We start from the raw sequence: 27,983 nt of genomic DNA on the forward strand, positions 1-27,983 counted from the left end.
TTCATCTTACTCTGACCTTCTACCGAATGGTTGTTAACAAGACACCGTACATGAATGGGATTAGAATTGAAGTCCCGTGAAGTCTTTAAATGCAACAAAAAGTGAAACGATAAATAAGATACGCTGCTCTCACTTAATATGACTGCGAACGTATAAAAATATCTAAAAATAATACGCAGACTAATGATCAATTGATATACTTCGACCATGGCCACCAAATGTGTTTGTAATTAACAATGTTAAAGGTAGAGTAAAAAAAGAAGCTGGATCAGCGATGCGTGTTGGGGTGGAATGAGAAGCCATTGTTTCTAACGCCACTACAGTGCTATTTGTGAAAGCCAGTTTCGATTAATTCGACATTCTAATGCTATAAATAATTCGATTTTTGTTTAAAATAGTTTAGAAAAAGAAGTAAAATTTCATTATACCACGATCTAATTTAGGTTGGCGCAATTTACGTGACAGCTTTTTTAAAGGCATTTTCATTCGATTTTACAACCTTTTACCCTGTCACAATGCCTTGTTAATTTTTTCCGAGAGTATACTTATAAAAAAATGTTTAAAATAAAATAATAAAAAATATCAAAACAGAAATAAGATACTTAACGTATTTTATTGTGTTTCCTTCGTCATTATTTTGTTCGCTATTTTCGCAGCTGGCGCGACTTTTGGCAGGCTCAATTTTTTCGCTCACTTATATTATAATATACGACTGGCTGTAAACGAGTTGAAAAATACTTCAACGTATCCGCCGCGTTGTAACAATGTTTTATACGTACAGTTAGCCAACGGCGACTACACATCTCTTTTACCGCGGGACCTCACCTCACCGGCGGACAGAGAGATGTAATTTATTTGTTGGCACGACCTCTTAAGTCCCTGTCATACTACACCTCCGACCATTATAACGTTCGCGAAATGCAATTGTAAAAATCCAGTTATGCAGTACGTAGCACGAGCATTACTTTTAATACCCGACTTACCGAGCACCGTAACTGAAAAACCCTGTATTGCTTTACAGAACCGAATTTATTCACACTCCTCGACGGCTTCATTAAAATTATATGAATGAGAAATAAAAAGATCTTTTAATCTTATTATAATAATTTAATGTTTCTCTTAATTTCTTTCTTTAACCCATTCGCTGCCAAGCCTAAATTATATGAAGTCATTCCCATTGCCATTTATATTTCATCATTTATATTTTATCATTCTCTATAAGAAATAAAGTATTATTTTTGTACAAAATTTTATTTCTAGTATTTTTTCAAGTTTTTTACATATTTATATTTATGTTTGTGGCCACAAAAAATTTGCTAATTCAAAAGCCTGCATGTTATATTATATTTAAAGTAGGACGAGTATACTCGTCCTGGCAATGCGTGACACCCTGCCAAAGACGAGTATACTCGTCCTTGGCAGCGAATGGGTTAACATGCCATTGTCTAAAGTTGTCTGTCTTCCCGATCGACACGAATTGGAAAGATGAAAATTACCCGATTCGAACATAGAAAACCACCTTTGGCATTCAAGAACGTCTAATGCATTCGGAGAAGCGTCGCAAATGTTTTTAGTGACAACTGTTGCGTCACTCCTCTCGCAAAACTCATAAAGCATACAATGCCGTGTGTATATGTACCTCTTCTGGTGTTTCGCTGGTCATTTCACCATAAATTGCAAAAAAGAATCCGACGTTAGATTATTTACAAGAAAGCAAATCGCTCTACCATGAAATATCTTCCGTACAACGCGAAGCACACGACGAGCTGACAAATGACAAACGAATATGCGCGGAAACGACATTACTTTCCCGGTCCATCCAATACCGCCACAAATGCGCAAAATTTGCGGTCCGGCGATGATCAATCCTATGCATCGGACCGGTAGAGTGAACGATGAGAAACGCGGGAATCCGTCGCCCGAGGTCACATCTAAAATGCAAGGAGTGTAGAAATAACTTTCCTTTTAAACAAAAAAACAAAGTGCGATAACTATGTCGGCAAACATCCGGAAGATCGTCCGGGAACGATAACTTTGCGGAAAAGATGCGGTATCTTGGAACGTGCATCCAATTCCGCATTAACCGGCGCGACGGCCCGATAGGCGATAACGACGGAAGCCGGTCTCCGACTATGCACATAAGAACAAGGGTAAAAATCGGCCGGTGCAAGAGATTAAAAGGGCTTCTAACGATTTAAGAGGACGTAAAATGCTGAAGCAACTACCACCGACCGTTTATCACGAACGAGCCAGATTAGAGATCGCGGAGGAGACGCGGGCTGTCGCTGTGAAACGCGAAAAAACATTCGTTTCGACTGAAAAGCGCGGATAATCTTTTAATTCTCGCGGCCCCTCTAATGGCCTCCGTGCTGTGTATTCAATATTCGCGAAAATTTACGCTCGAGTCCTGGAGCGGAGCATATACTATCGAAGTGTGCCGATGAAATAACAAAACAAAAGTTTGTCTTTCAGCATGACAACGGAGCTGCGCATCAAACATGGACGACAGGTGATTATTTCGGGCTCGGACAGATAAACATGTAACCGTGGTGCGTAACTTTTGCGAGATTTCAGGGGATTTGCAATTATGCCATTCTGATAATAATGGAGCGAACTCGACATTTTGTTTCGCGTATCAAAATATTTTAGTCGAGAAGATGTCGGCGTTATTACATACTTTTTTTATTGTTTCGAAATGACAAAATGTACACGTCGAGGAAAATGCGAAATATATTTTCTTCTTTCAATAATAATTTTCGCAAACCGTAAAAATACTGATGGAAAAAATATAGAAATACTAAAGAACTGACTAGAAATGATTAATTACAAAGAATTAAATGCATTGTAAATTATTGTAAAAATCATTATTATACACGCTTACAGAAAAAAAGTATTACGTGCCGAAGATTTTCTTTATTTCGTGACAATTTGAAGAGAAATCGTCGATTCTACCAATTGCGAAATATTTTCACGAGATTCGCCCTTCGAAATTACATATTACGGTGCCTGGTCGACTGTGTCGACAAGTTGAATAAATAACGCGACATTGCCATCTGACAGGAACGAGACGAAGTTACGTTACGATTAATTAAATTCGAACAATACGATGCATATAATGCAGCGACCGGCTAAACCGTGCGACGAGCAACCAATCCGCTACTGAATATGTACCAGTGTATATTCGTGTATATTGGCGATACCTGCTGGGCCGAATCGAACGTTATCGTAACAGTGTTACGTTACAACGTAACAGCGACGCGTTGCATCGTTCGCGGACGCTGCGCTGACGGTTACATCGATATTCATTTCATTATAATAGACGCGTCCATCGATGAGGACAAGCGTTAATGATAATTGGCGCGTGTTATCGGCTGTTTTCTGTCGTTCGCGCAATTGGGTTGCACGTTTATCGCGGCAGCGTGTAATGTCGTAACATCCGTTCCGGATAAGATCAACGTATTTACAATCTTGCCAGCGACTAGGAAAACCTGCTCGTGTGCTTCTATTACCTTTATTTTTCTCTCTCTCTCTCTCTCTCTCTCTGTTCATATCGTCGATATTGAATACTTGTCCTATGCCGGGCGCACGGAAAATGAATTCATTAAATTAACGACGGTACGTTTAGAAACATAGAGGGAAACAGAGAAAGAGAGAGAGAAAGAGAGAGAGAGAGAGAGAAAATCAGCGCCTTTCGTCGAGTCAGTCTTCGTTTCGATTTTACAACTTTCACTCCGATCAATGTTGACCGTAAATCGAATTGTTCTCCGACTGACATTTATCTGAAGAAATTCGAACGAATTTTGTTTAGTCGAATAACAATAACACATAACTTGTAACAAATTGTTTTATCTATTTGTTCAGGTGATTCCTTATCGATTATTTTCTACCACCGACTCGTTCGAATAATTACGCGTTACCCTTTAATTCCCGCAAATTTGATCCGAGGGATTAACGTTTCCGAAAATTTGATCTTAAGCTACATTTCCGTAGGCATGATCGATTGATGCATGGTACGAGAGTGATAATGAAACTCTGAGAAATTGTGATACAAATGGGAAACGTGTGTTCGGAGCACACCTTCCTTTTTGTGAGCGCGGCTATCGGTTTCGAAGTTATCAACGTAAGATTCGAATCTGTCAAACGATTCGATACGTGACAATTTGCCAATGACAAATATTATTACATCGAAGACCTTTTTAGTGAGATAACTAAACATCGATTAGATTGAGTTAGAGCGAAATATAGTGTATATCGAAACCTAATCGCGCTCTATGCAAAAATCACAGAAGTCGAGAACTTTTAATAATTTTTTTTTAATAATTCTTTTTAATATTATTTAACGATGTTCCATAAATTTGATCAGGTTGAACTTTTATATATAATAGATAGGAGATACGATATTGTTTTAGATTTCGTTAAGAGCGGAACGCAACAATGCGAACAAAAAGTATTTATATTCGGTAGCGGAATTATTTCCGGTAAAGACAATGAAGATGGGAGACGCAGAAAAAAGAAACGGGAAACTGGTTTTATGGAGGATATCCTTTTACGGTTTACGTCGTCCTTCTTTTCCTTATTCGAACTTCGGTTGGCAGCTTCTGATAAATATCGCTGTTACGAAGTATCTTCGTCGAAGATGCGCGATCTTTTACTTATAGAATCGAGACTTTTACAAGTGTATAACTTTTCCAATGAAACTCGAAGCGAGGAAATTGCAGAGATATTATTAATAGGTTAAATAGATAATTATTATTAGATTAACTGTTTTTAATGTTTTTAATATTTTACTTTATTTATTGATGGGATAGAACTCTATGTACGAAGCGAATATCAAATTGTAGGCCATTCTCATAGACTAAAGCATACAACTATATATATTAACTATTTTATATTGCTCAATAAAAATAACAGAATTTGAGTGATTATTATTGAATTAAAAACTTCGAACCTCGCCATTTTTCCGGATCTCGTAAACTTATAATCTAGTGTCAGTGATACAATGATCTGTTATATCATTTATAGTTAAGTTATTTCTGTTCTAATTATTCATTTTTACGAATGCATAGTAATCGTATAATGCAATAAAGCCTGTGTAATAATTTTAAGTATGCATAGTAATATAATAAGATAAAATATAACAGAAATAAGATATAATGCAGATTGTATTTATGATGAAGACTGTGCGCTCCACGCAAGAACCACGGTGTACCATAATCTCCTCCATATACGAATTTTATGGTCCCACTATTTGCTCGTTATAAAATGTTATGGGCAGGATGTCGTAATTTCTATGGGATTCGTAATTCTAGTAATAGATAGTAACCGTTTAGTTTCACGGAGACTCGTGACTCCTTATCTTCGTACGTTAGCATTACACTGCCACGTCATCCATATATGGGTGACGGAATTATTTGCACAGATTTCAAAATGAATAGTTAAAGTTACGTCCACCTAAAATAGTTACCATTCACCCAATTTTATTAGAATCTGCGAAACATTGAAAAATTCACTGTGACACAGTTTAACTTCTGAGCAGACTATGGTGTACCAACGGTATGCTTCGAAGCCCCAAAAAAGTATCGGAATTATCCGGGAACGGTTCGCGGCGTTGTATCTCGGCAAATTCCCGATTAATCGCGAATAATTGATCAGAACTAATGGACGCGGAATTTCCCGAAACCCGTGCGCCCAATAAATCGCTGGAATCCGTCGACTCTCTATCATCAAAATCGCATTTCTCTCAGTTGCCAATCACGAGACCGAGCAATTTTATCCGCATTTCAATGAGCGATGCTTTTTCTCGCGCCACCGACTTTATTATTTTCACCGTTGCCGCACGTTTTTCCATGTTCCCTCTCGACGAATACGAATTCGAGGAAATTGAACGCTCGTAGGGTTCATTGTCCGGGCAATGAAATGATTTCGAAGATGCCACAAACAAGCGTTTGCAATTAATCAGAGCATTAATTTATCTTGTTTCACACTTCATTGGATCCGCTGTTCCTATTAGAACACTCGCTTTACCGAGTAAGCGACGACGAGGAACGGCGTTCTTTCCATAATCGTCGTAATTTCGAATCGGTCGAGTTAGATATTATGGTAGATGTACTCATTTTTTTACATGTGGTTGCACGTTTTGCGACATATTTCTCTGTTGCAAAACTTATTGGAGTTATCCTATTTCGTATCATATTAATTGATAAAACCAGAAAGTTAAAATTTCTCGTATTAGGTGATACTTTAACTCTTTTGCCTTCTATAAATGTCCTAGTACAATTCAATTTATGCGAATAGATTTCAATAAATATGGATGTTGAGAACTGGTAAAAAATTATTGTCATTTCCCAAGTTAATTTGTTCTTTGCTGTTAATTTCACAGAACCGCGAGAAGTCGGGCTTAAAATTTCTAGCTCCGTTTTTAGCTAATTAATCGAAATTCAGAACATTTGTTCGAGATCAGTGAGAAATGTGTCGACTTGATACGTAAGTTGCACCTTGCACCATGTTGCGCTCGGTAAACATCATTCACACGATACGCACAGAAGCACGGCTGCTACGCACGCTTACGCAGTCTGTTCATTCTACAATGTAAATAATAGTAATAAATCGTGCTGTAACCGCTGTAATTGTGAAACAATTAATTAAAATTATTCCCTTGTTATTAGAATGGTCGTCCGCGTGAATAATTCCTCGTGGAAAGTGAATAAAGATTTCCTTCGGAACGTGTATCGGCGATCTAATTGAAAAACGAGCACTCGTTCCGTAGTAATGATAATAATAATACGCGCGCGCATGGAAACTATAATAGACGGTCTAGAAAACTGAACAGACTGATAAAGCAAGAGCGTGTACAGATTTTCTGCACGCCTACCCCAGTCCGTGATAACGAATAATACCTCAATAATCTGCTCGTACAATAATCATTACACATTTTCGTTACCGTGTTTTTTCTTTTTTTTTAGAATCACCTAATTGTCGCGGAACCTTTGTACTTAATACAGCGGCGAACAAAGAATGTGCGAATTTTTTTTAAATTCGCCAAGATATACAGGGTAACCAGGAATTCGTGGCACAACCGTGCAAAGACTGATTCTACGTGAAAAAAAATAAGAAAGAAATTTGGTACAACATTTTGTTATCCGTGGTCCCATTTTCGAGAGAATTGATATTAAAGTTCGTTCATCTTTGCATAGGATTTAGTTATCGTCTAGTCTCTTACCGTCAGGTGTCGATGTTAAGATAGCGATTACGAAGATTTACAATGATGTGATACATAATATGGATATTTGTTATATGACAGTAGCGCGTAACTTTTCATTCAGACGATCTTAATCTGAGTTATTAATGTTTCTGAAAATTTTATCTCGAGCTATATTTCCGTTGGCATGATCGATCGTAACATAATATAAGAATTACTAGGAACGCTTAATATTTAATTATGACGAATTGATACCTGCAGAAACTCTGAGAAATTGTGATACAAATGAGAAACGTGTGTCGGAAGCACTCCTTTTGTGAGCGGGGCTATCGTTTTTAAATTTATCAATGTAAGATTCGAATCTGTTAAATGATTCGATACTTGCCAATTTGCCGATGACAAACAATATTATTACGTTAAAATCATTTTAATATAACAAAATATGGATAAGTTTGAATTACGTCTACGCACTTCTTTTACGTATTATAAATCGTAAGCTTAAACGTATAGTAGAACTTCGTTTATATGAATGAGATTCACTGTACAAGATATTGTTATAAACTCGTGCAAATCTGGTTTATATTGCTTTATGTTAACCCTTTGTACTCGGTAGTCACCTCTCAGGGGACATCGTAATTCTAGTATGTGACTAAACATTAAAGTTTATTAGCGATTTGCAACTATTTCTCGATGTCTACAAATTCATGTAAATCGAATATTATTATAACAATATTATATATACATATATATTGTATACTATATAATAATATAAATGTTTATAAGCGCTGGTAGGTAACATCCATGATGGCGCCGAGTGCAAAAGGTTAATGTTTATTTGAGAAGATATTCTACAATATCAGATTGCAATTAATATTACTAACTGTATGGGCGACCTGATATTATTATTAAATAAATTAACGTTCACCACATTGCGAAGCTTCAGTCAATACAATCCATAATTTCAGCAACAATTATTAATAATTCATGGTATCCTTCGCGATAACAAAAGCTGCAAAGATTTAGGTTCGGCACCGGTTTCAGAAGGATTAACGAGGCTAAGTAGCAATTATGAAACTAGATTAGACGGGATTAGAACATAGATGAGGAACTCTATTCATCCGTTAAACCCGGAACTCTGCCCGAAGAAAACACTCGATTGATCTTCTATTAATTATCAATTAATCGGAAACCAACGCAAAACTTTGCAGACATAATTACTGCAAATATTTATCGAATGGAATAAGATAATTGAAGACTGTGATATAAATTTTGGCTATCAGTAAATGATTCAGAATGTGTTGTTAATTAAGAGTAACAATGAGAGCGGAACGAAGGTTCAACAAAGATAAAGTTCGTTATTTATTACTGTTTCTCAGAACAATACGATAATTATTGATTCTCTGTAGATAATTATTGCTTCGTTTTTAATTCATGGATATTCCCCTCATTAACGAAGCGCTTCAGTTTCTAGTAATGACCATACGCAGCGCAGTCAACTGGAAAATCTCATATCCTTGATTCCCTCATGGTTCAGGAATTTTTTGATATCGAGGAATATATTAACTCTGATTAAATTCCTTGCGAAATATGCGATGGAATTTTCAGCATGCTTTAAACTACATTCTTTCAATATTCGTGATGGAATATGGAAATTAATTGAAAATCGATTCTTTTAGCTTCGAATAACCTTTTTATTTGATCTTTAACTAATTTTAATATTTCGTTAGGACTAAATCACTTGAATACATTCGAGATGTTAGAAATACTAGTCCAATCGATAATGTCTAAACAAACGTCTGCATAAATGGCAATCGTGTGAAATGAATAATAAAAATCAAAATATTACGTTTCTCATATTTTAATGTCATTGCAACTAAAGGGAACCCTTACAGGGTGTGCAAATACTTTCGCGAGCCACATTTACAGTTGATACGATCAACGTTTTGAGTTTTCGCTTGCGATAATTGAATAATAGTTCCACAAGAGAAAATATCATCCGCGATATTGAACGCCCACAAACGTCGTCGCGTTCCCCGCAGCATCAACATATTGTTGCGACGGTGTTATAATACATATTGCTCACAGATCAGCAGGGGTCCTTGGCATAAATACCTAGCAAATACGAAGATTTAGTGTTAAAGCATATTTTTCTATAAATAGCTAACGCCGCGTTGGAGTAGACGCGAAACGAACCGTTCGAATCGTTTGTCTTTTATTCTTCTTGCGCTCGGACTATGGAACTGGGTTCCGCTTAGATCAGATTAGAATAAATAGTATTTTGTTCTGCGGTATCTGGTATTTAATTAAAATCTCCATACGTTTAATCAATATCCATAGAAGAATGAATATGTCTAGGAAGAGTATCTCTATTAACATATCATAATATGTTGATGTAAAATTAATAGATAAGATTACAGTGATCCCAAGTACATTATTAACCACAAATTATATTTATTTCCAGCTACACGTGATTCTATAATTTTCCTTTTTATACATTTGATAATTTCATTTGAACCCTTTGCAGTCGGAGCCATTTTAACCGGAAATCCAAAATATTTTTCCAGACTTATAGTGTTTTCATTCGATACAACTTAGTGCATTTTATACATTATGGAATTGAATATTGCGACATGTGCAACAGTTAATAGCTCTTAACAATTTTTTTGAATGTAAGTGACTTTCATAAAAATTATTTTGAAACGTGGCATGATAATTTTTAACGGCGCCTTAGAGTCGCCACTCGACCGCAAAGGGTTAATATACAATTTTACAAGTTCACGTGCAAGCAAGCAGTGTTATTATTAAATTCGAACGTGACCACGTCAATATACGATACGATAAGGCAACGCGCATGATTTCTCGGATATTCTTATCCACTGACTGCATCAATATTGATAGGGAAATGCGAGGAACATTAGAAACTAGTATGCCAAGAGACTTATCATTACGGTTATAAGAGCGCAGGATTTATCGATCTATACAAGTGTATATTTATAACCGAGTTCACTTACAAACGTCCTTCGATCCGTGTGGTAAAGTACGATTGTATCAGCAACAAAAGATTCGTATTTATCTAACAACTGGACCGTTTTATGCGTGCGCACGAGATAAAACATACTCAATTTTCTTATTCGAAACGTGAACGTTCTAACGCGTCTTGCTCGTCAAATATCAAATTAATTACGCCCGAGAAGAAATCAACGAGCACGGCAATCCGTCAGCCAGCATGTAATCAGTCCAACCACCCTATGTTATAGCCCCATCATCGATCACCGTGATGACTGCAGCCGCGCGAATTCGGTAATTACGGATTTACGGTGCCTCGATACCTGATGCGTCGGTCAGTCGACTCGTGCCGATTGAATTAAATCTTAATTGAATCGCGCAATTTAGTTAGGCTCTACTTTAATTGCGTATTAATTGAATTATGCTGCGGTTACGTTGCATAATGCCAGCCTTTCAATGCGTGCATGCAATTGTTAAGTACTTTCTTAACGACCGCGACTGAATGACGTCTAATTCAATTTGATTGTAATTGAATTGCACGGATTATTTCTACACCTGTATCCTATTAAGCGATACATTATGCATTATAAAATACATCGCTTTACTACTCAGCAGAGATTGTACCTAATTAATCGTATATCACATGAGATTGGTGATATTATATATTGTGTTATCTGTAATAGTATTACCAGTTACGTGAAACAAGTTGATATACGTTTAATTATCTAATCTCCACCATAACACGTGGCGCTTCGTATCATTTACATTCTACATATACAGGGTGTCCCATGAAATTTTACAGAGTCTCTCCCATCAGCGGTATCATTGCTATTTTAAATAATAGAGTATCGCGTTACTGTGTATCATAATCGAATCTAGTGTAATCTAAGGATTATAATAGGGCGTACACGCCCTATTCAATAAAGCATTGAACAACAAATTTAAGTAAAACGAACGTGATGTTTATATCTCTCCTAAACATTCACCTGTAAAAGTAAGTTATTATAATATGTCTACTCTATATATTCGATGAAACTTGTACTTAAAAAAAGGATATAGCTATTGAAAAATGCTAGTGCTAGTGTGCATGAATTTATTAATAAAAAGGTCGCAATAAGGTTTCGGTATTATCAGTATTATTACCACCTTGTATCATGTTCTGTTATCATTATTTCTTTCTGTTGTAAAAATGAAAAGTAAGGAAATTATAAGAAACATTAAATGAATATATTCGTCAACGCAATACAAGTTTGTATCTCCAATGTTAAGAAGATTTATCAAGAATACGCATCTATGTTTTTTTATTTTTATGATTAAGCGTACCTTCATAACTATTTTCAGATACGAGTGTAGGCGCCCAATGAGCTCATACCGAGTTCAATCGACACGACATATACGAAACGTCTAAAGAAGACCGATTTCCGTGGAAGCAGTTGCATGCTCGAAGAGAACCTCATCGACCATAATAGTGTTTAGAATGCTAACGGCGATGACACGTGCGAGAACCGGCCAGGTGTGACGACAGTCAACCCGATCAACGTTCACCCGTGCTCACCGGTTAGTCATCCAACTCGCTGAAATTCGCGGCGATGACGAAACACGCGAAGTTTCACCGGCGACGCTCACCGTTGGAAGAAAACTATGCGACGACGCGCACCGTCGCGTCGGGAGAAACTATGCGAAGACGCGCACCGTCGGGAGAAACTATCTCGGCGACGCCCGTGCGCCCATGGTGTCCCAAATAGGTGTCAAGGCGGATCTAAATCCGAGTGTTGCTTAGCCCAGGGCGTAAACACGTAGTTGGGCAGATACCCGCGCGGAAATCGTGGGTTCTCGAGGCCGGGGTGTAATCACGATCCGCGAGGAGTTCTACGCGGGCCGCCTTCATTATCAATGCCTTGCATAACAAGCCGCCGCGCCGACACGACACGGCCGTGTACAGCAAGCGCATTCGAACGCGGTGATTACATCAGGAAGTTCACCGACTGGGATACTGTTACAGTAAATTGTTTTCTTCTTCGTATCGGTCGCATTATTTATTCAGAGCGTGAAACACGCGGAAATATTGCACCGGTGCGTGCCGATCCTCACTCTCTTGTTCGAGAGTCGACCGGATAACCGAACAAGGGAGAGGTGTTTTCAGGTAAAAGTACCTGTTGCAAAACACTCTCTCAAGGTTATTGTCACGTTTTATTGGAAATTAACACTTCGACGGACCTCGTCGCCGCGTGAAAATGTAACAAACAATTCAACGCGGTTTTTCAAAAACTTTACCGCAATTATATCGTTAACGAAATGTATCGCATTTGTATTATTAATAAATTATTTCGAAAATTGTACTAGCAAACGAATGTATCATAGTTAATGTTAACACTGTTACGAATGCTATTAACACTTTGACTGTCGCGTCGTTAGCACGCGGATGACAGAACCATTTAACCCTTTGCACTCGAAGCCATTTCAACTGCAAGTCAAACGTAATTTTTTCTGACTTCTAGTATTTTCATTTTATATTGCAAAATTCGTTTTATATATATATGACGTCGCGTCTCGTGACTACAAAAATAATTTTAGAACTTGTTACAACAATTTTAATGACGCCGCAAAGTCGCTTAAACTTGAACGAGCTTTTAAAATCTCAATTTTAGAAATCAGATTTTACATCGAACTATTAGAACTTTTTAATTTTATTAAGATTCGCGCGAAGTAAAGATATTAAAAAATATTCGATGTCTAAAATAACTGAGCCATTAGTCGATCAACATCTTCGGTTTGAGTAATCGATTAATGTTTACGATTTGAGAAATTAATCGTCCGAAAAATCAAATCATCGATTTCATCGACCGAAGAAATGAAACGCTCGTTATAGAAAATTAATCGTTTAAAAATTCAATAGGCCGCAGTAGCATACTTTACCGATCCAATTAAGATAACCGGCAAGTTTCTATGATGAGCGTTTCGTCAGACAATTAAATCGACCGCCGATTTATCGATGACTAATATTTTTTAATCAACGGTTGACGAATGGTTTGGCCAATTGATTAAATGAATCACTGACTTTTCGACGATTAAATTTCTTTAATCAACTATTGACCCGTTTTACCCAGTCGGAGTTGGGCCCAAACGTAATCTGCTTAATAATTAACGATTACGACTGGTTAACTATTATAAATTGCTATAAATCAGTTACAATAACTAACGAGTCGCGATCGTTAATCGTCGATCGAGTTACTTTTTACCGAACTCTGTGTACAAGATTTTGCACTCCGAATTCTTCTTTCCGAATCGAATTCACCTTTCTGCGGATCGTACTCGTCTTTACTCAAATCAAATTCACCCTTTTACATGGCGAATGCATTTTTCACTTATCTCCGGTGCGAAGTAGTACAAATATGATTTGAAATACGTGTTTCATTTTTTCCATTCTTTTTCATTTCGTCTACGAAATTTTGCAACATTCGCCGTACGTGTCAACGTCGGAGATTATCTTATCGGTCGGATTTTGTTTCGCGCATGTGACAATGTGCGCCTGCTGTCTGAAAACGTTCGCGTGACAATTTTTCAACGCCGTACGTACATACGGGAATTTGAATAAAAATGGTATTGACAAGTCACCAGATACGCGGAAAAGGTCAGTCGAACGGGGAGGTAGGTTAAAAACGTCGCGTTCGGCAAACGACGAGCCCGAATGGCAAATGCGCACAAAAACCGCCGTTGCGCGCATTAAAACGGCCAGAAACTTTCCAGGCAGCTGAGCATAATACGGTGAGTCAGTAATCATTGTGCCCGGATTTTTAACGGAACGAGTCGACGGCCTCCAATAATTTTTCTTGCCGTCCGGCGGCGGGTAACCCCCGTCGATACGAAACGGAGAGCTGTTTAGCCGAGGCAGATCGCTTTGAAAGTGGTAAATTTTAATCCAGGGTTAGGTCCGCGAGGCGTTATTGCACTCGAGTGTACCACATATATTCCACGTCCCAGCAGCCTTCGCCCGGCTGCAGGAAGAGGCATCTCGAGCCCTGAACAAACTTGCAGACATTGTCCGCCGACGTGCATCGGCATGCAAGGCCTACACGAACATCCAGGGAACATCCGCGCAAAGTTTTGCGAAGACGCTCGGCGGAGACAGTATTGCAGTTCGCAATCGGCACAACGTCTGGAGAGTTCATTTCCTATTCAAAGTACGAAGAATAACGAATATCCGTAGACACGTTTGTAACCATCGTCACTGAGTCTGTTCGTACCGAGTCACTTGGTTATTTATTGTTGCACTGCTAACGTCTACGCGGATACATATTTCACGTTGCAGGAATTACAATTACAAAGTAATTCGCATTTACGTTATATATGAATCACGTTGTATTGGGTTGGAAACTGTGAAACGGGCGTTTTTAATAATTCGTTGTTCGGACGTTCGTTCAATTAAATTGCAATGTAGTGATTGAATTAAAATGACGAGTTAATAAGTAACGAACTAATAGGTAACGAGGAAAATATGCAGAAGAGTCAAGAAACTAGTATAGGAATGGAAAACATAAAAATGTGTTCCATTTCTTCGAACCTTTGGGCTATAAATCTGAGAACTGTATTCTAATTACATTTTATCCCAAATTATATTTTAATTGCATCGCATTTCAAATTACATTTTAATTACGTTTTAAGTACATCCCATTTCAATGTTATAGTATATTGCCAAACTCTTTCGTTTAAGATCATTATTGATCATTTAATAGAAATGCTAGAACCCTGTACTATTGTTTAAAATTTTAAAGAAAATTCATTTCCACGACTTCGAACTTGCGACTGACATGCTATAAAGAATTCTACCTTTCCCGTTGTTTATTCTTCCATGAAGTTTTACACATATCGACATCTATCGCATAATTAGCCGAACGGCCTTACACGGTCGAAGATAAAATGTTACGCATGAATAGTAAAATGACTCCACGTGACAAATTTATTCGTTATGTAGTCTTGTATGCGCTGATAAAAGTATGGACAGGCACGATCGCCTGTCGATGAATAAATATAATATCGCAGCAACGCGATCGTGTCTGTCCATGATTTTATCGATAGCGTGTATATGTATATATATACATATTTGTCCACTAAGGGCCGGTCGATTTCGAAGTGCAGTAAAATGGGCTGTGTATGAGGTATCGACGAATTTTTTTTTATTTGATCGGCCCGTGTGTGCCCATTATATATGGAATATGACATCGTTCAAATGTCCCCAGCGGCTTTGCACGGTGGCTCGTACCCGACAGGTCCAATTATCAATGACTGCCGCATAAATCCGGCTGAATTTCAGCGATGGCCTGGGCTATGTTGACTTCGAGAGCGTCGATCGATTGTGGCTGACTGGTATAGACCTCTGCGACTTCAAAAAACCCCGCAAGAAGAAGTCTAGAGGGGTGAAATCGCACGATCTTGATGGTCAATTCCAGTCAGCGAACAAACAGCGTTGTCTGCGGTCATTAACTTTGAGCTCCCGAGTCAGGTGGATCTGGTACAGGTGGAGGCCCAAGTCCAGACGCTAAATTCGCCAAGTTGAAGACTGCGAAAGACCAAGTTCTTGTGCATAGCGAGGAATTGACTGCCTCGGGTTCTCATGCACGCTTTCACGGACAGCGGCGATGTTCTCGGCCGATCTGGCTTATCGTTGACGTACCAGTGTTGAGGGATCATTTACCGAATCGATCGTTTAGAATTTGGCCAGCAAACGTTGGAGGGTCGACTATGAAGGGCCACCGCGTTTACCGTAAAATGGGCGCAACGCGCGCAACGTTTTCATTAACGAAAACTCATTCTGATAATACAATTTTATCATTTGGGCGGGCTTTTCAATCGTGCAACTCGCCATGGTAATTTGGTATAGCCGGCTGAACTGTAAATAACAAAGTTAATCGATCGATACATTCAGAACAACATGGCCGCTACAGATTGTCAACATCGACCCGTTCCTATTGGTAAACCCCGTATAATATGAAGCTCGACAATTTTATTGTATATCTCCATGGTTACGGTTTCGAACGGTTACGTCTGCTGTATGACGTTCAACCCAGTTTCGAGAACGGCAATTAACAGAAATTATCTTGGCATACTGTTACGTTAATGACACTAGTAAAATAGGGTATGGTACGATTGTTTTTCTTTTTTTTAAGACAAACATGGAGTATGAGAAAGTGGTAATCAAGATTTTGATATACATGTATAATATTGACCCTAAAGTATTAACTTCAAATTTTTCTGATGAACACGCGATTATTTGCGATTACTAATAACTAATTAGCTTCTTAACGTGTCCCTAGGTACCGGCGTTAGATTTTCAGTTCAGTTCGCGTCGGTCCCTTCGTCGGTTCTTCTATCGCGGCGCATTTGTCGATCCTTGTTTACTTGCGAGACTGAGCAGTTAAATTATGCGATATCGGTTTTTGTTTGTTCAATTTAGACCGGAAAATCTAGCGCCGGTCCGAAGGGAAAACCGTGGCGCTTAACGTTTTAATTAACCTTTCGTTCCGATATACAGCAAACGTACTTTTTACATTTATGTTGTATATCGTATCAGAATCTGAAAGTAATATTACAACACTGTGCATAAACTGAGCGACGCGAGGGGCAGAGAGAATTTTAATTATTATTGGCTATACACTCATTAAACAAAAGACGTAATTAGGTAGATCAGGAGACTCTGACCTTCCCCTTTGCTCCTCCGCCGAAACGGCGGACTTCCTCCGAGCAAGGGAACCCTTGTGTTTACATACCCCTCTTGCCAGATGCCTCGCTGCCGCAGCTATCGGTTACTATATTAAAGCGAGGTCTTGCTTAATTTTTGCAGAATATGCGTAATCATGATAGCCCGCTAATGAAACCGCTACTTACATATTCATTTATATTCATAATACTTAATCGTAGCTGTGAGAAAAATTGTAAACGAAGGAACGCGGTTGATACACTTGCTTCTACCCGAAGTAATACCATAATTAATTTCGATTTCTTATATAACATTCTTGTGTCAGTAACAACGCAATAAATATGAACGATCCGTAAGGTTGTTAGCCTCCTAGGCACGGCGAAACTTCAAGCGGGGCTGTTTCTCGGCACGGCAGAGTTCAACGCGAATTACGTGTAAATGATACGGCACTGCAATGTGCGACGGATGTAATGCTGTTCTTTACACGAGTACATTGCAATGAAGTGTTTGACGATTAAATTATAATTTTTCTTAAAGATATGATACACGCATTTTAACCTTTCAGATACTACGCGCCACTATAGTGGCTTTTGCGAATGGCTCGTGCTTTACTCAATTGTTTTATTATTTATTAAAGCAAACAATTCAAGTGAAAGCGTGTATATACAATATATTAAGAAAAGAATATATGTTATTAGTATTATATATAGATATCCGGAAAAAATATATATTAAGAGAAAATCGTAATTTAGTTACGAAAAACTTTATTTGCGCAAAATCCTGCCGTATTTTTAGATAAGTTAAATTAGTTTATTTTTAGATAAGTTAAATCAGGTTAACTTTAACAATTTATCAGACGGCATCCGCGAAAGCCACTATAGTGGTGCGCCGTACCGACAGATTCTATCCGCGAAAGCCACTATAATGGTGCTCAGTGCCTAAGAGGTTAACAGAGTTTACACAAGTTTAACTAGGCGAGGTAGTTAAAGGTTAAATCCATGATCGTTACGATACCTGTACCACCGTGATGAACAGGTCTCGGGAGGCGCCGGAGTAACAGATACTCCGACACGCGCGCACGCGAGTCGAAAGAACGAGAGATTATTGGTCGAACGAATGGCTCGAAGATTGTCCGAAAGGAAGCATTGTTACGCGCTCGTAACGGTAACGGTGTCGAGGGTAATGAGGGTTCGCCCGGTATATCGTGTTCCTCGACGCCCGCGAACACGCGCCCGCGTCCTTCTCGGCTTGATATTTCACGGTTTTGCGAACGAGATATTCCCCGTGACGTTTATGCATGACTCGGCCGTAGTATGATCCCGTACGGGAGAATAGTCGTTGCGCGACCGCGATAAATAGCAATACGAGAAGGAAAGTGTTGGTCCCCGAGAAGCCTAATAACACCGTGAAATTGAAAATGTAATGGAGTGTCCCCCGTCGGCCGTGAGTGAGCGCAACGGAATTTAAAGTGAATTACAGAGAGACACGCGAATGGAAATGTGGGCACTCGCAGCGCACGTCGGGCACAAACGATCCCTGAAGGGAGCGATTTACGTTAAGAGGGCTCGATGGAAAGGGCTACTCTCTCTTCTAAGGTCTGAACCAGATACAGCCTGATGGCTTCTACGTGTACGATGCTTCTACTGTACGAAGTATGCTTTCATGGAATTACGTACGAAGGGACGACGTATGCAACCGATGGGGCAAATGTTGCCGATGCTATTGTACAACTGGGAACACGAGGATTATACAGGGCGACACATTTAAATCGATCCAGCCGAATATATATCTTACAAATCATTTGATGAAATTGAAGAATTCTTCAAATCAAAGTTGAATAGTTTCTAATTATTTATATATGTATATATTATACAGGGCATATAATCTGATGTTGTTTAGATTTTTCTGGGCTAACGATTGAAACGGATAAGAAGGTAAATGCCATTTGTTAAATAATCGCATACGTTCCGTTACAACAATCGGTATTTTAAAGAAAGTCATCTTTTTCGTACGTCAGGAAAAGACTATTCGTATATATCAAACAACAAATTACAAACTATTTCAATCTCAAGATATTTTGTGCTGCTTCTGAGATATGTCAACTTGAAATTGAAAATAATCGAGCTTCGCCTAAAAACTGATTTTTAGACGATATATAGACGTTATATTACATTATAAATATCATATTTATATAACACGTATACGCAGGCATATAATAATTCGACAATATATCGAATTCCTGAAATAATAACCGAATAATTCGACATCGTTCCACGAAAATATTCATATATTTTTGTCACGCGAGGCCGTTGTATTCTTTTTACCGCATTGTGCGTTGCCCCGATCGCGGTCCGAAGATACACCCAGACGATGTAAACGTGCTCCAAATTTAATTGCAGCCGCTCCTGTCATCGCGGTGCGAGGATGCGCGTGCGCGCGACGAGAGCCTCGAATTTATACGGCTTGCAACAATTATTCGCGAACGGGAATTCGGCTAAACAAACAAAAATAAAACGATCGGGATCGCAGTCGGGTTTACGGTTCGATTGAGTCATCGTATCAAAGCGGCTACGAATCAGCAGCAGCGAGTCGGCACGAATGCTCTCTCGGCTAATCCGCACTCGCCACCTCTTTGAACGGCTTCGATGCCCGGTTTTGTTATGGGGAGCGCCGTACGCGTACGGTGTCACAGTCACAGGTTCCGACGAAATTGCCGCTAATACCCCTCCAACGGTGCCGGACCTGTTTGTGCCGTTTAACGAACTTTGAAAGGGTCCAGTTATTAGACAGAGCTGTTAAAGGACACACTCCGCTGACACCGGTTGCCTTTTGAATCATGGGATAATGCTACGGTCAGCAATTGCTCGACCACGTCAAATGATACTTGTCTTTACGACAGTCGGCCGTCTGTGCGCGCGTGAGCACGCTTACTTGAGATGTGGAGCATCATAGGAAAAACAATTTCTTAAATACAGGCTAAGCCACTTTCCGATCAGAAACTTTTATCGTCCGGTAGTCTACAAATCGGCTTTTCCCCCCTCGATCGGTAGCCATAGTAACGCTTAATTTGTTATCTATTATTGAGATAAATGTGTTAAGTCGTACTACAAGCTTCAATATTATTGTATAAATTTTGAAATATTAAATACCTTTCGCGTTTAATAAGATAAATAAAATCAAAATAGAAACGAAACTTTTCAGGACCGAATGAGCGGTCGATAAAGTGTTAACTGCTATAATTATTTCGATTCGAATGCTATTTGTTATAAATAACAGTTATCCATGAAATTCGTCTTTCTTTATCCATAATTCATTAGGTATGAATTCACTCGTGCGAGTTGTCTTTCATGATTACCTGTGATAATTATCGGAGCAAGAAACTCTATTTCGATCGGTTACAATTAAACTACATAGTTTTATGCATTTATTGCAAAATGGGTGGTTGGAACCAGAAACAGGGAGAAGATTAAATGGAATTAAGAATGCTAATGTCCTAATTGCGACCTATCGAAGAGAAGAACATTATAATTGACGCATCTGTTTTCAATAAATTTCACTTCATTAAAGTGGTGCCATTGAACTAAGAATTCGTCGAAATTGGATTGTTCCGTACGAACATCTACTTCGGATATTTCTCGTATTTTATGTCGATTAATAGGGCACGACCAGCGCCGTTTGCAAGGAATTTCATCTCAAACGGGGATATTTGAATTATTCTATTCCATCGCTGTTTGCATTGCAGGTGCTGGAAGCACAAGCACGGCTCTGAATTCCGCAGTTTCTAAATGCGCGCACGCGGGAAAAAAGTACACTCATAAATGAGCCGCCCAGTGCACACATCGATTAACTCCACTTTTTGAAAAATCTCAAATTTAAGTGTCAAAGCACTTGGTATAGTCATAACTTTTTATATTTATAATAACTTTCCTGAATAATAAAGATTAACACCATTAAACGGCAAAATTTTTTTTTTTTTTGGCTATTCTTTCTTGTTAATTTTATACATTAAATAATATTAATTTTATACATTAAATTATACGTTAAATGAAAGCTATATCTGTATTTATTCATTCTACATTATATATGTGAATCTATGTTATAACAGGAATTTTAAAAATCAATGTACATCATTTCATCGCGTTTCTCGACATTTTGTTTTATGGAGTTAGTCGATGTGTGCACTGAACGACTCAAATCACGAACGACCACGTCGGTCCGTTAACGCGGGACAAGACCGAATTAACATCTCAAAACTTGTCGTACAGTGAACGCATTAATTGCTACAATAAACACCGGTCAAAGGATTTACAGATGTCGAGAAAATGTAAATCTTTACGTGCGCATGTAGAACCGCGAGCAATATTAACAGCGTTGTGAAACTTGGGTAAGTAAAATTAAAATTAATTACAATTAGCAGCATGTTGTAAAATTTTTAAACAATCAAATTATCGTCGATGAACAGTTTTACCGTCTTTTGTACAAATTCTTTCATAATCGATTTAAAGATTTTCGTGTGTAAGATATTCCGAACTGCATAAATTGTTTACGTAATAAATTTCTCGGTAATAAATTGTCCAGATAGTAAATTTCTAGATAATAAATTGTCTAGACAATAAATTGTCTAGACAATAAATTTCTAGATATTCAAATCCAAACAGCTTGGACTGCAAATTGTTAATTAACTTGATCGCGGATCTTTGTGTAAATTGTAGATATTATGCGTCGACCGTGAAGAATTCGATAGTAATTAATTACGCGAGCAACAGGATATCACAGAATGTTTTCGACCGATGCTACGAATTACCTCGCATACGAGAGAAATAATTCGGCAGCAGTTAATTATCTGTGCGACGGTAAATCTTAGAGAGCTTCTCATCAAGGATATTAATTATAAAGCAGCGAGTCACGGCTAGTGGTCTGAACGTTACAGTAGACGTGCGCGCGATGGAACGGAGCTGCTGGAATTATGAAAAATGAGTACAATTCTTGCTGGACTTGGAAATAACACGACTGTGCAAGCTAAAGTGTTCGAGACCGGCGTTTACATAGTTAACTTTATATATCATCGGAGTATTTTGGCTCTGTGAATGCAGCTCGCGGTAAAAACGATAGGATACCTGCGTCCGGAGTAGGAAAATAACAAATCCGAAGGTTGATTCGCGTGAAAAACATTGAAATAACAAATCCGAAGGTTGATTCGCGTGAAAAACATTGAAATAACAAGGCCTGCGCATTAACGATTTATATTATTTTGTTATCGTCCCAGTCAGGAATTACATACAACCAGCAAAACTGCAGGGTAATAGCAACTTTCGATTCGACGATTAAGAATTAGAGATAAATTAGAATAATTACGAATAAATCAAGAATATAGTTGTAAAAGAATTACAATACAACGGTGCTGAAAATAACGATACGAAAGAGCTTGTTTCGACTAGTTTTATTTCACTTTTGTTTCGGATAAAACAATCTGGATGATTCGTAATACGATGTAGAAATTGTCTGGTTATCGGAGCGATACGAACGTCTCGATTTCGCTTATTAGGAATGAAATTTTGAATTAGTGACAGATCGTGAAGCGCTAGAGAAAACGTTGTTTGAAAGTGAGTTGTCTCCGAAAATAGCTCGATGGGCTCTCGCGTTAGAAGAGTTCACGCGCGAAGTTGAACATAGACCAGGTACGCGATCGAAGCAAGCCCGTCGCGTCGGGCAGATCGCCGATAACGTTCGGTTCGTGACAAGCTAATCCTAACTGTGCGTAAGGCTCGGGAAACGTTTTAAATTAACTCGCTGTTTGTAGACAACGCCCCATGATTGTTTAGAGTAAAACGGAACTCGAAGGATATAGAAAAGCTTCGCTCGCTAAATTAATAACTGCACTTGCAAGAAAGATCAATCTTTTCTCCAATAAAAATGGCCAGCCTTTTATTCAATTTTTCTATTTTATATATTTATTTATAAAATAACAGAGTGCTCATTAATCTTCACTAATCATTTAGAAATGTTATTCGATTCTTAAATTTCGTATGAATTTGCATGAAACATGTTTCGCGAGAGAATTAATTTGGCATGTCGAGAGGTGAATATGGCCTGCGAAAGGATTAATTCTTAATGAAAAAATAGTGAATATTATCGGGATAAATTCTGTTGTATGTTAATTGTAAAAAGACAGGAGTTGAATATTTTCTGTTTCGATAGTTTTAACACATTGTCAATAATGGGGCAATATTTTAAAATCGTTCATCGCGATTCTACATTTCATCTATCTATTTCTGTCATAAATAAATATAACATAAAATTCGTCGTCCAGTTAATACGATAGAAGATCGAAACGTCGAATGCATCTCGTAATATCACGGCAATGATCCATCGCAAGCCGATCAAACAATTCTAGAATCTCGTCTATTAGTCCCTATAATCGTGACAATAGCATCGGACTCTAAGCCATTTGATCTAAGTAGGTCGAAATGGCCTAAATTACCTGAATATACGTCTGTGCAGGTCTAGACCGCGAAGACGATCTGTAATAAACAGAGTCTACTGGCAATATGAACTACTTTATGACCAATAAAGTTGGAGAGATACATGTTTCCTCCGGTAAATTTACAATTTCCATTGCGGGCCACGACGTACCTGCAATTTTATCAAATGCATGCTACAATGTGATCTAGTTACGTAGGCGTGTACAATTGAAAAAAATCCTCTGCCGCCAATCGACGATTTATCATCGTTTATTTGAATTAAGCGTATCGAATTACCGATAACTTTCTCTTCCTCTGCATCTAACATTTAAGAAGTCGACGCAAACAGGTCTATTTTCCATCCACTTCGACCAATATTTATATTACATTAGTCACGTTCGCTGCCGCCAAAACTCACTTCTTACTCGTGGCTTGGGAGTAACTGAAAAGTAAACGTATCGTCGCTTTTCCTGATAGCTCTATAGAGTTATAGGGTACGGAGCGCGGTTGATCGTAAGAAATACGGAAAAGGGATCGATCGATCGGTAAATGTCCACAACCGACCAGGAAAGCAGCGACGACATGTGTATTCGCGATAAACAGGTCCCCCCGGGGGCGATAACGCGAAGAAAAAGAGACGCGATCCCGCCCGTCTGCGTTGATCTTGAAAATAAACGGGAGAGTGGTCAGCAAATAGACACCTGTGTGTAACTTTCGAAGCAGAAACGCCCTCGACCCACTTCTTCCCGCGAATAATACTGAATTTCACGTTATCGGTTCTCATCTATGCTCTCGGTACGAGATTCGCCGCGGACTCGTTTCTCTTTCCCGTGCAGCAGGCGCCATTGTTTGTCGTCCCTATTATCCCACGATCGTAGGAAATCAGATTTTCTTCGGTTTTCTCTCGCCACCGTTTGGAAAAATATCATCGATGAAATTGTAAACTCGTGCGTTTCACACCGATCTTCTGCAAACTCCTGGAGGAGTCTCGTATAATACACATTTTTCGTAAGAGCAATTTTTTATCCGCCATTGCGTTCCACAACAAGTGCATTGGAAGAATTTTACGAGATCAGCTATCAAATGATTGATGATGTTAAGAAAATGTGGAGAAACAAAAGAATATCAAATAATAATATAGCGTAACTGTCGACTACTGAGATATATTTAATTGTATTTTCATGGAATAGAAAAAGGAAAGAAAAAGTCTAATTTAATTGCTGATTTTAATGCACGAATATTTCATAAAAGGTATTCACGTTCTCGGTTGCGTCTAAAGACGCGCGAAGCGAAATCAGATCACAGAAATGCAGAGCAACCAATTAGAGAAATTCAGGCATAATAATCTACTTGTAGAAAGTAGTCGATCCAAGCGATTTATTTCTGGATTCGTTACGATTCCATCGAGATGGCAACATGACACGCTTTCGGATAATTAAAGATAGCCTTTTCGTGTAGTACACAGCAATTTCAACTTCCTTCGAAACCAGCACGGAAAAGAAATGATTGAAACCTTTCGCGAGAGAAAGAACATTGAATTCTTCCGTTTTTACAGATAGATTACTTTGAAACTATAAAATTATATTCAAATTACGATATTACGTTACATTAAATTCATAGATATTATGTATTCTTATATTATATTATATCACTTATATTATGTATTATCATCGACATTAGTATTAGCTACAAATAATTAAAAGTTATTAAAAATACAAATTTACCTGTTTCAATTGAAGGATATTATATACATTAAATACATTCATTTATTATCTTAATTATTTTAATAATAATAATATATATACATAATATATACATGATATAATAATAATCATATATGCATAAAATTCGTAATCCAATAGTAAAAATTGTGGATGTATGGTACGTATTAAACGAGTTTGATGCGTGCGTTAGAACGCAACCCTTAATGTCACAGTCGGTTGCGTCGATCCTATTACAGACAAGAACATTTCCTTCTTCGAACCTCTGCTCGAGTCGGATTCAGACGAAGTACATATAAAGAACATCGAACAACCGCAGCGTACTAGATAGTCCGTTAACGAAACCGTGTCACCACTTCTCATTGTCAGATTAAATCGATCGTGCCAAATGGTGTTGCTATCTTCGCATGTTTATCGAAAACTAGCAATACAAATTTCCATTTAACTATTTACCTGTAAGCCTATATACTTGCTTCGCATATCTAATCGCGACATTTAACTTCAACTGCTCGCTCATGGAAACCATACGATACGAGCCACAAAATATTTTGAATGCAGCTTTCCCGCGCACTCGAGTATACTTACCTAGCATTTTTATTTTCCCAATTGTCTTTGGTTTAGATACATAATGCGTGCAGTTAAAAATTATGCAAATGTCGAATTTCAATATTTGTTTAGAATTACTAACAAATATACTAAAACACAGTTAGTAACAATATTTTAACCTGTGTGTGTTTCGTACAGGTTAATACGGCTTAACAGTAAATCCCATGCGATTGAAATGTACAAAATAGTTTAGTAATATAATACTATAATACTACTTTCGGCTAACTAAATAACGCTTTAATTCAGTACCAGCATTATGACATAAATAAAGACTGATTAAAAGTGCATGTAAAGGAATCTTTGCGATAGTACACTCTCCGATTGTTTATCGAGTAATTTCATTACTATAAAAGAAAAGCTATTAAAGTCTTTGTCTATTTAAAAAGCCGCTGTGTAACAGAAACTCGTTTCGAAACAGTAGACGCGTCCGTCGGGACGTAGAGAGACGCGACATAATCGAAACACGTTCATGGAAACGGTGGGGCTTAGTCACAAAAAGCACGATCAAACTAATTAAAGAAGATGAGAGTTTACGAGCGGAATGACATCGCCGAGACGAGAAGCTAATCCGATTCTCTTAGCACGGAGCACCTGCCAATTTAAAGGTTAGCTCAGTGGCACATCATACGAGCCGCGTGCGACGCCTCGACTGTCAATCTGACAGCCGCTCGATATAACGCAATCATCGTTCATCGTACTCTACTGCCGCGGATACAAAGGAATCTTTCGCGTGTCAGCGCGATATTCTGCTCGTTAAGAATCGCGAATACATTCGCGACACATTCGCGAACCGCTCGCACATCTGTGCGCAACGCTTCTGCACAGAGACGGTCTTCCACTTACCAACGAGCAGGCATACGAAGTCTATAATGATCTTCCGAAGTATTATCTTCGATGATCGATCCATGACGACTGGTAACCGCACACGTCAATTATACAAAAAGGAATGATAGCTAAATTACCGCACAGGAAGAAGAGCAATTAGGAGCAACTGTCAAATAAAAAAATCAGGAACAAGACCATCCCGGCGTACGGTTCGGAATGGACTGAGAGACGCTTGCCCATTCGCCGCGAATCTATCCGGCGAAACAAGCAAACCGACCCGATTCAGATCCGAGCGACGACTGCCACTGCGGCTGCGCCCAGCCCTCTCCGCGCGCCTGCGAGTCCGTAAGTCCGCAAGTACGTTGCGCAGACCACGCACGTGCCCGTTCCGCCTGCTCACTATAAGCTATACACTGTACCATTGTACGTTGCACACTATGTACATTGTAAACTGTAATTTTAATATGCGCCGAACAGTGATCGGGAAAGCAATATCCTGTGGAAAAAGTCCAATTTTCGGAACTGTTGTGTTCGGAAAATTTTATTTCTCCTACGAAACGATATTCTGTTAGAGTTTCACGATCCAAATGTGTATCACTCATTTTATATTATTATACAATGGAAAATATTGATTTGAAGATGGCACTAACAGCTGTTATAACTAGATCACGGATTTTATGCATTTATGAGAAAATTGTATAGATCAAATACAAAACTGAAATATTAATAACTCAAATACTTTCAACTTATTACAAGTTATTATTATCAATTGCGCCTTTAATGAATGTCAATGTATTTACTAAACTTTTAAAAGGTTTACTAAAAGATGTTAAAGTTTGTACGTCTTTTGCATAGAAGCTGAAATTGTTGGGAAGAACATAAATGGTTGTTTCAATCTCTATTTCTGGTTAGTTTTAAGTTTGCGTGATTTTTAGAAACAAACTTAGGAGGTTTTATGGCGAGTGCCGTATTCAACGCTCGTGATTCAATTTCGAAACAGATCACGATTTTCAGACATTTTCGATGATCTGGCAAAATAATTTTTTCCAAGAAATATGGATCAGTATTGTACACTTGTCCACAAATTAAAATATAAAAACTTACGAACAAAAATTTATTTAACAGAGCGAATATCCAGCCGCAGTGCACTGATTCAATGCGAAATAAACATGAATGAATTAACTTTCTGCGCAAAAGAATTTTTTCTATGTAAGAAGACACTACCGCATAGTCGTTCAGTTGGTGTGACGACAAGCTCGATCGCGTTCTATCAACCATTGTCTTTAGAGCAGTTGTTTACCTTTGTGACCTTGAATGTATTTCCTGATTTTTACAATGGAAAATATTGTCGAGCGAAGAGTTCGTCTTAATTGTTGGATTTCCAACGAAATTTCTAGCGATCCTACGTTTATGAAACGCGTCTTAACTGACGATAAAACGTGGCTTTCTCTGACCATGTTAAATAATTATCT

At 38.3% G+C, this 27,983-nt stretch overlaps 1 protein-coding gene across 2 annotated transcripts in view; it reads right to left on the reverse strand.

Moving 5' to 3' along the window:
• Wun (wunen) overlaps positions 1-26,798 on the reverse strand; it is an 86,075-nt gene extending 59,277 nt beyond the window's left edge. For both annotated transcript variants that reach the window (XM_078187341.1, XM_078187352.1), the window contains exon 1: positions 26,530-26,798. In XM_078187341.1, coding sequence (XP_078043467.1) covers positions 26,530-26,593 — 64 coding nt within the window. In that variant the 5' untranslated portion in view covers positions 26,594-26,798. The remainder of the gene's footprint in view (positions 1-26,529) is intronic.
• Positions 26,799-27,983: the final 1,185 nt, after the last annotated feature.

The sequence above is a fragment of the Augochlora pura genome, chromosome 2, assembly GCF_028453695.1.
Source record: "Augochlora pura isolate Apur16 chromosome 2, APUR_v2.2.1, whole genome shotgun sequence".
In the NCBI taxonomy this organism is placed as follows: domain Eukaryota; kingdom Metazoa; phylum Arthropoda; class Insecta; order Hymenoptera; family Halictidae; genus Augochlora; species Augochlora pura.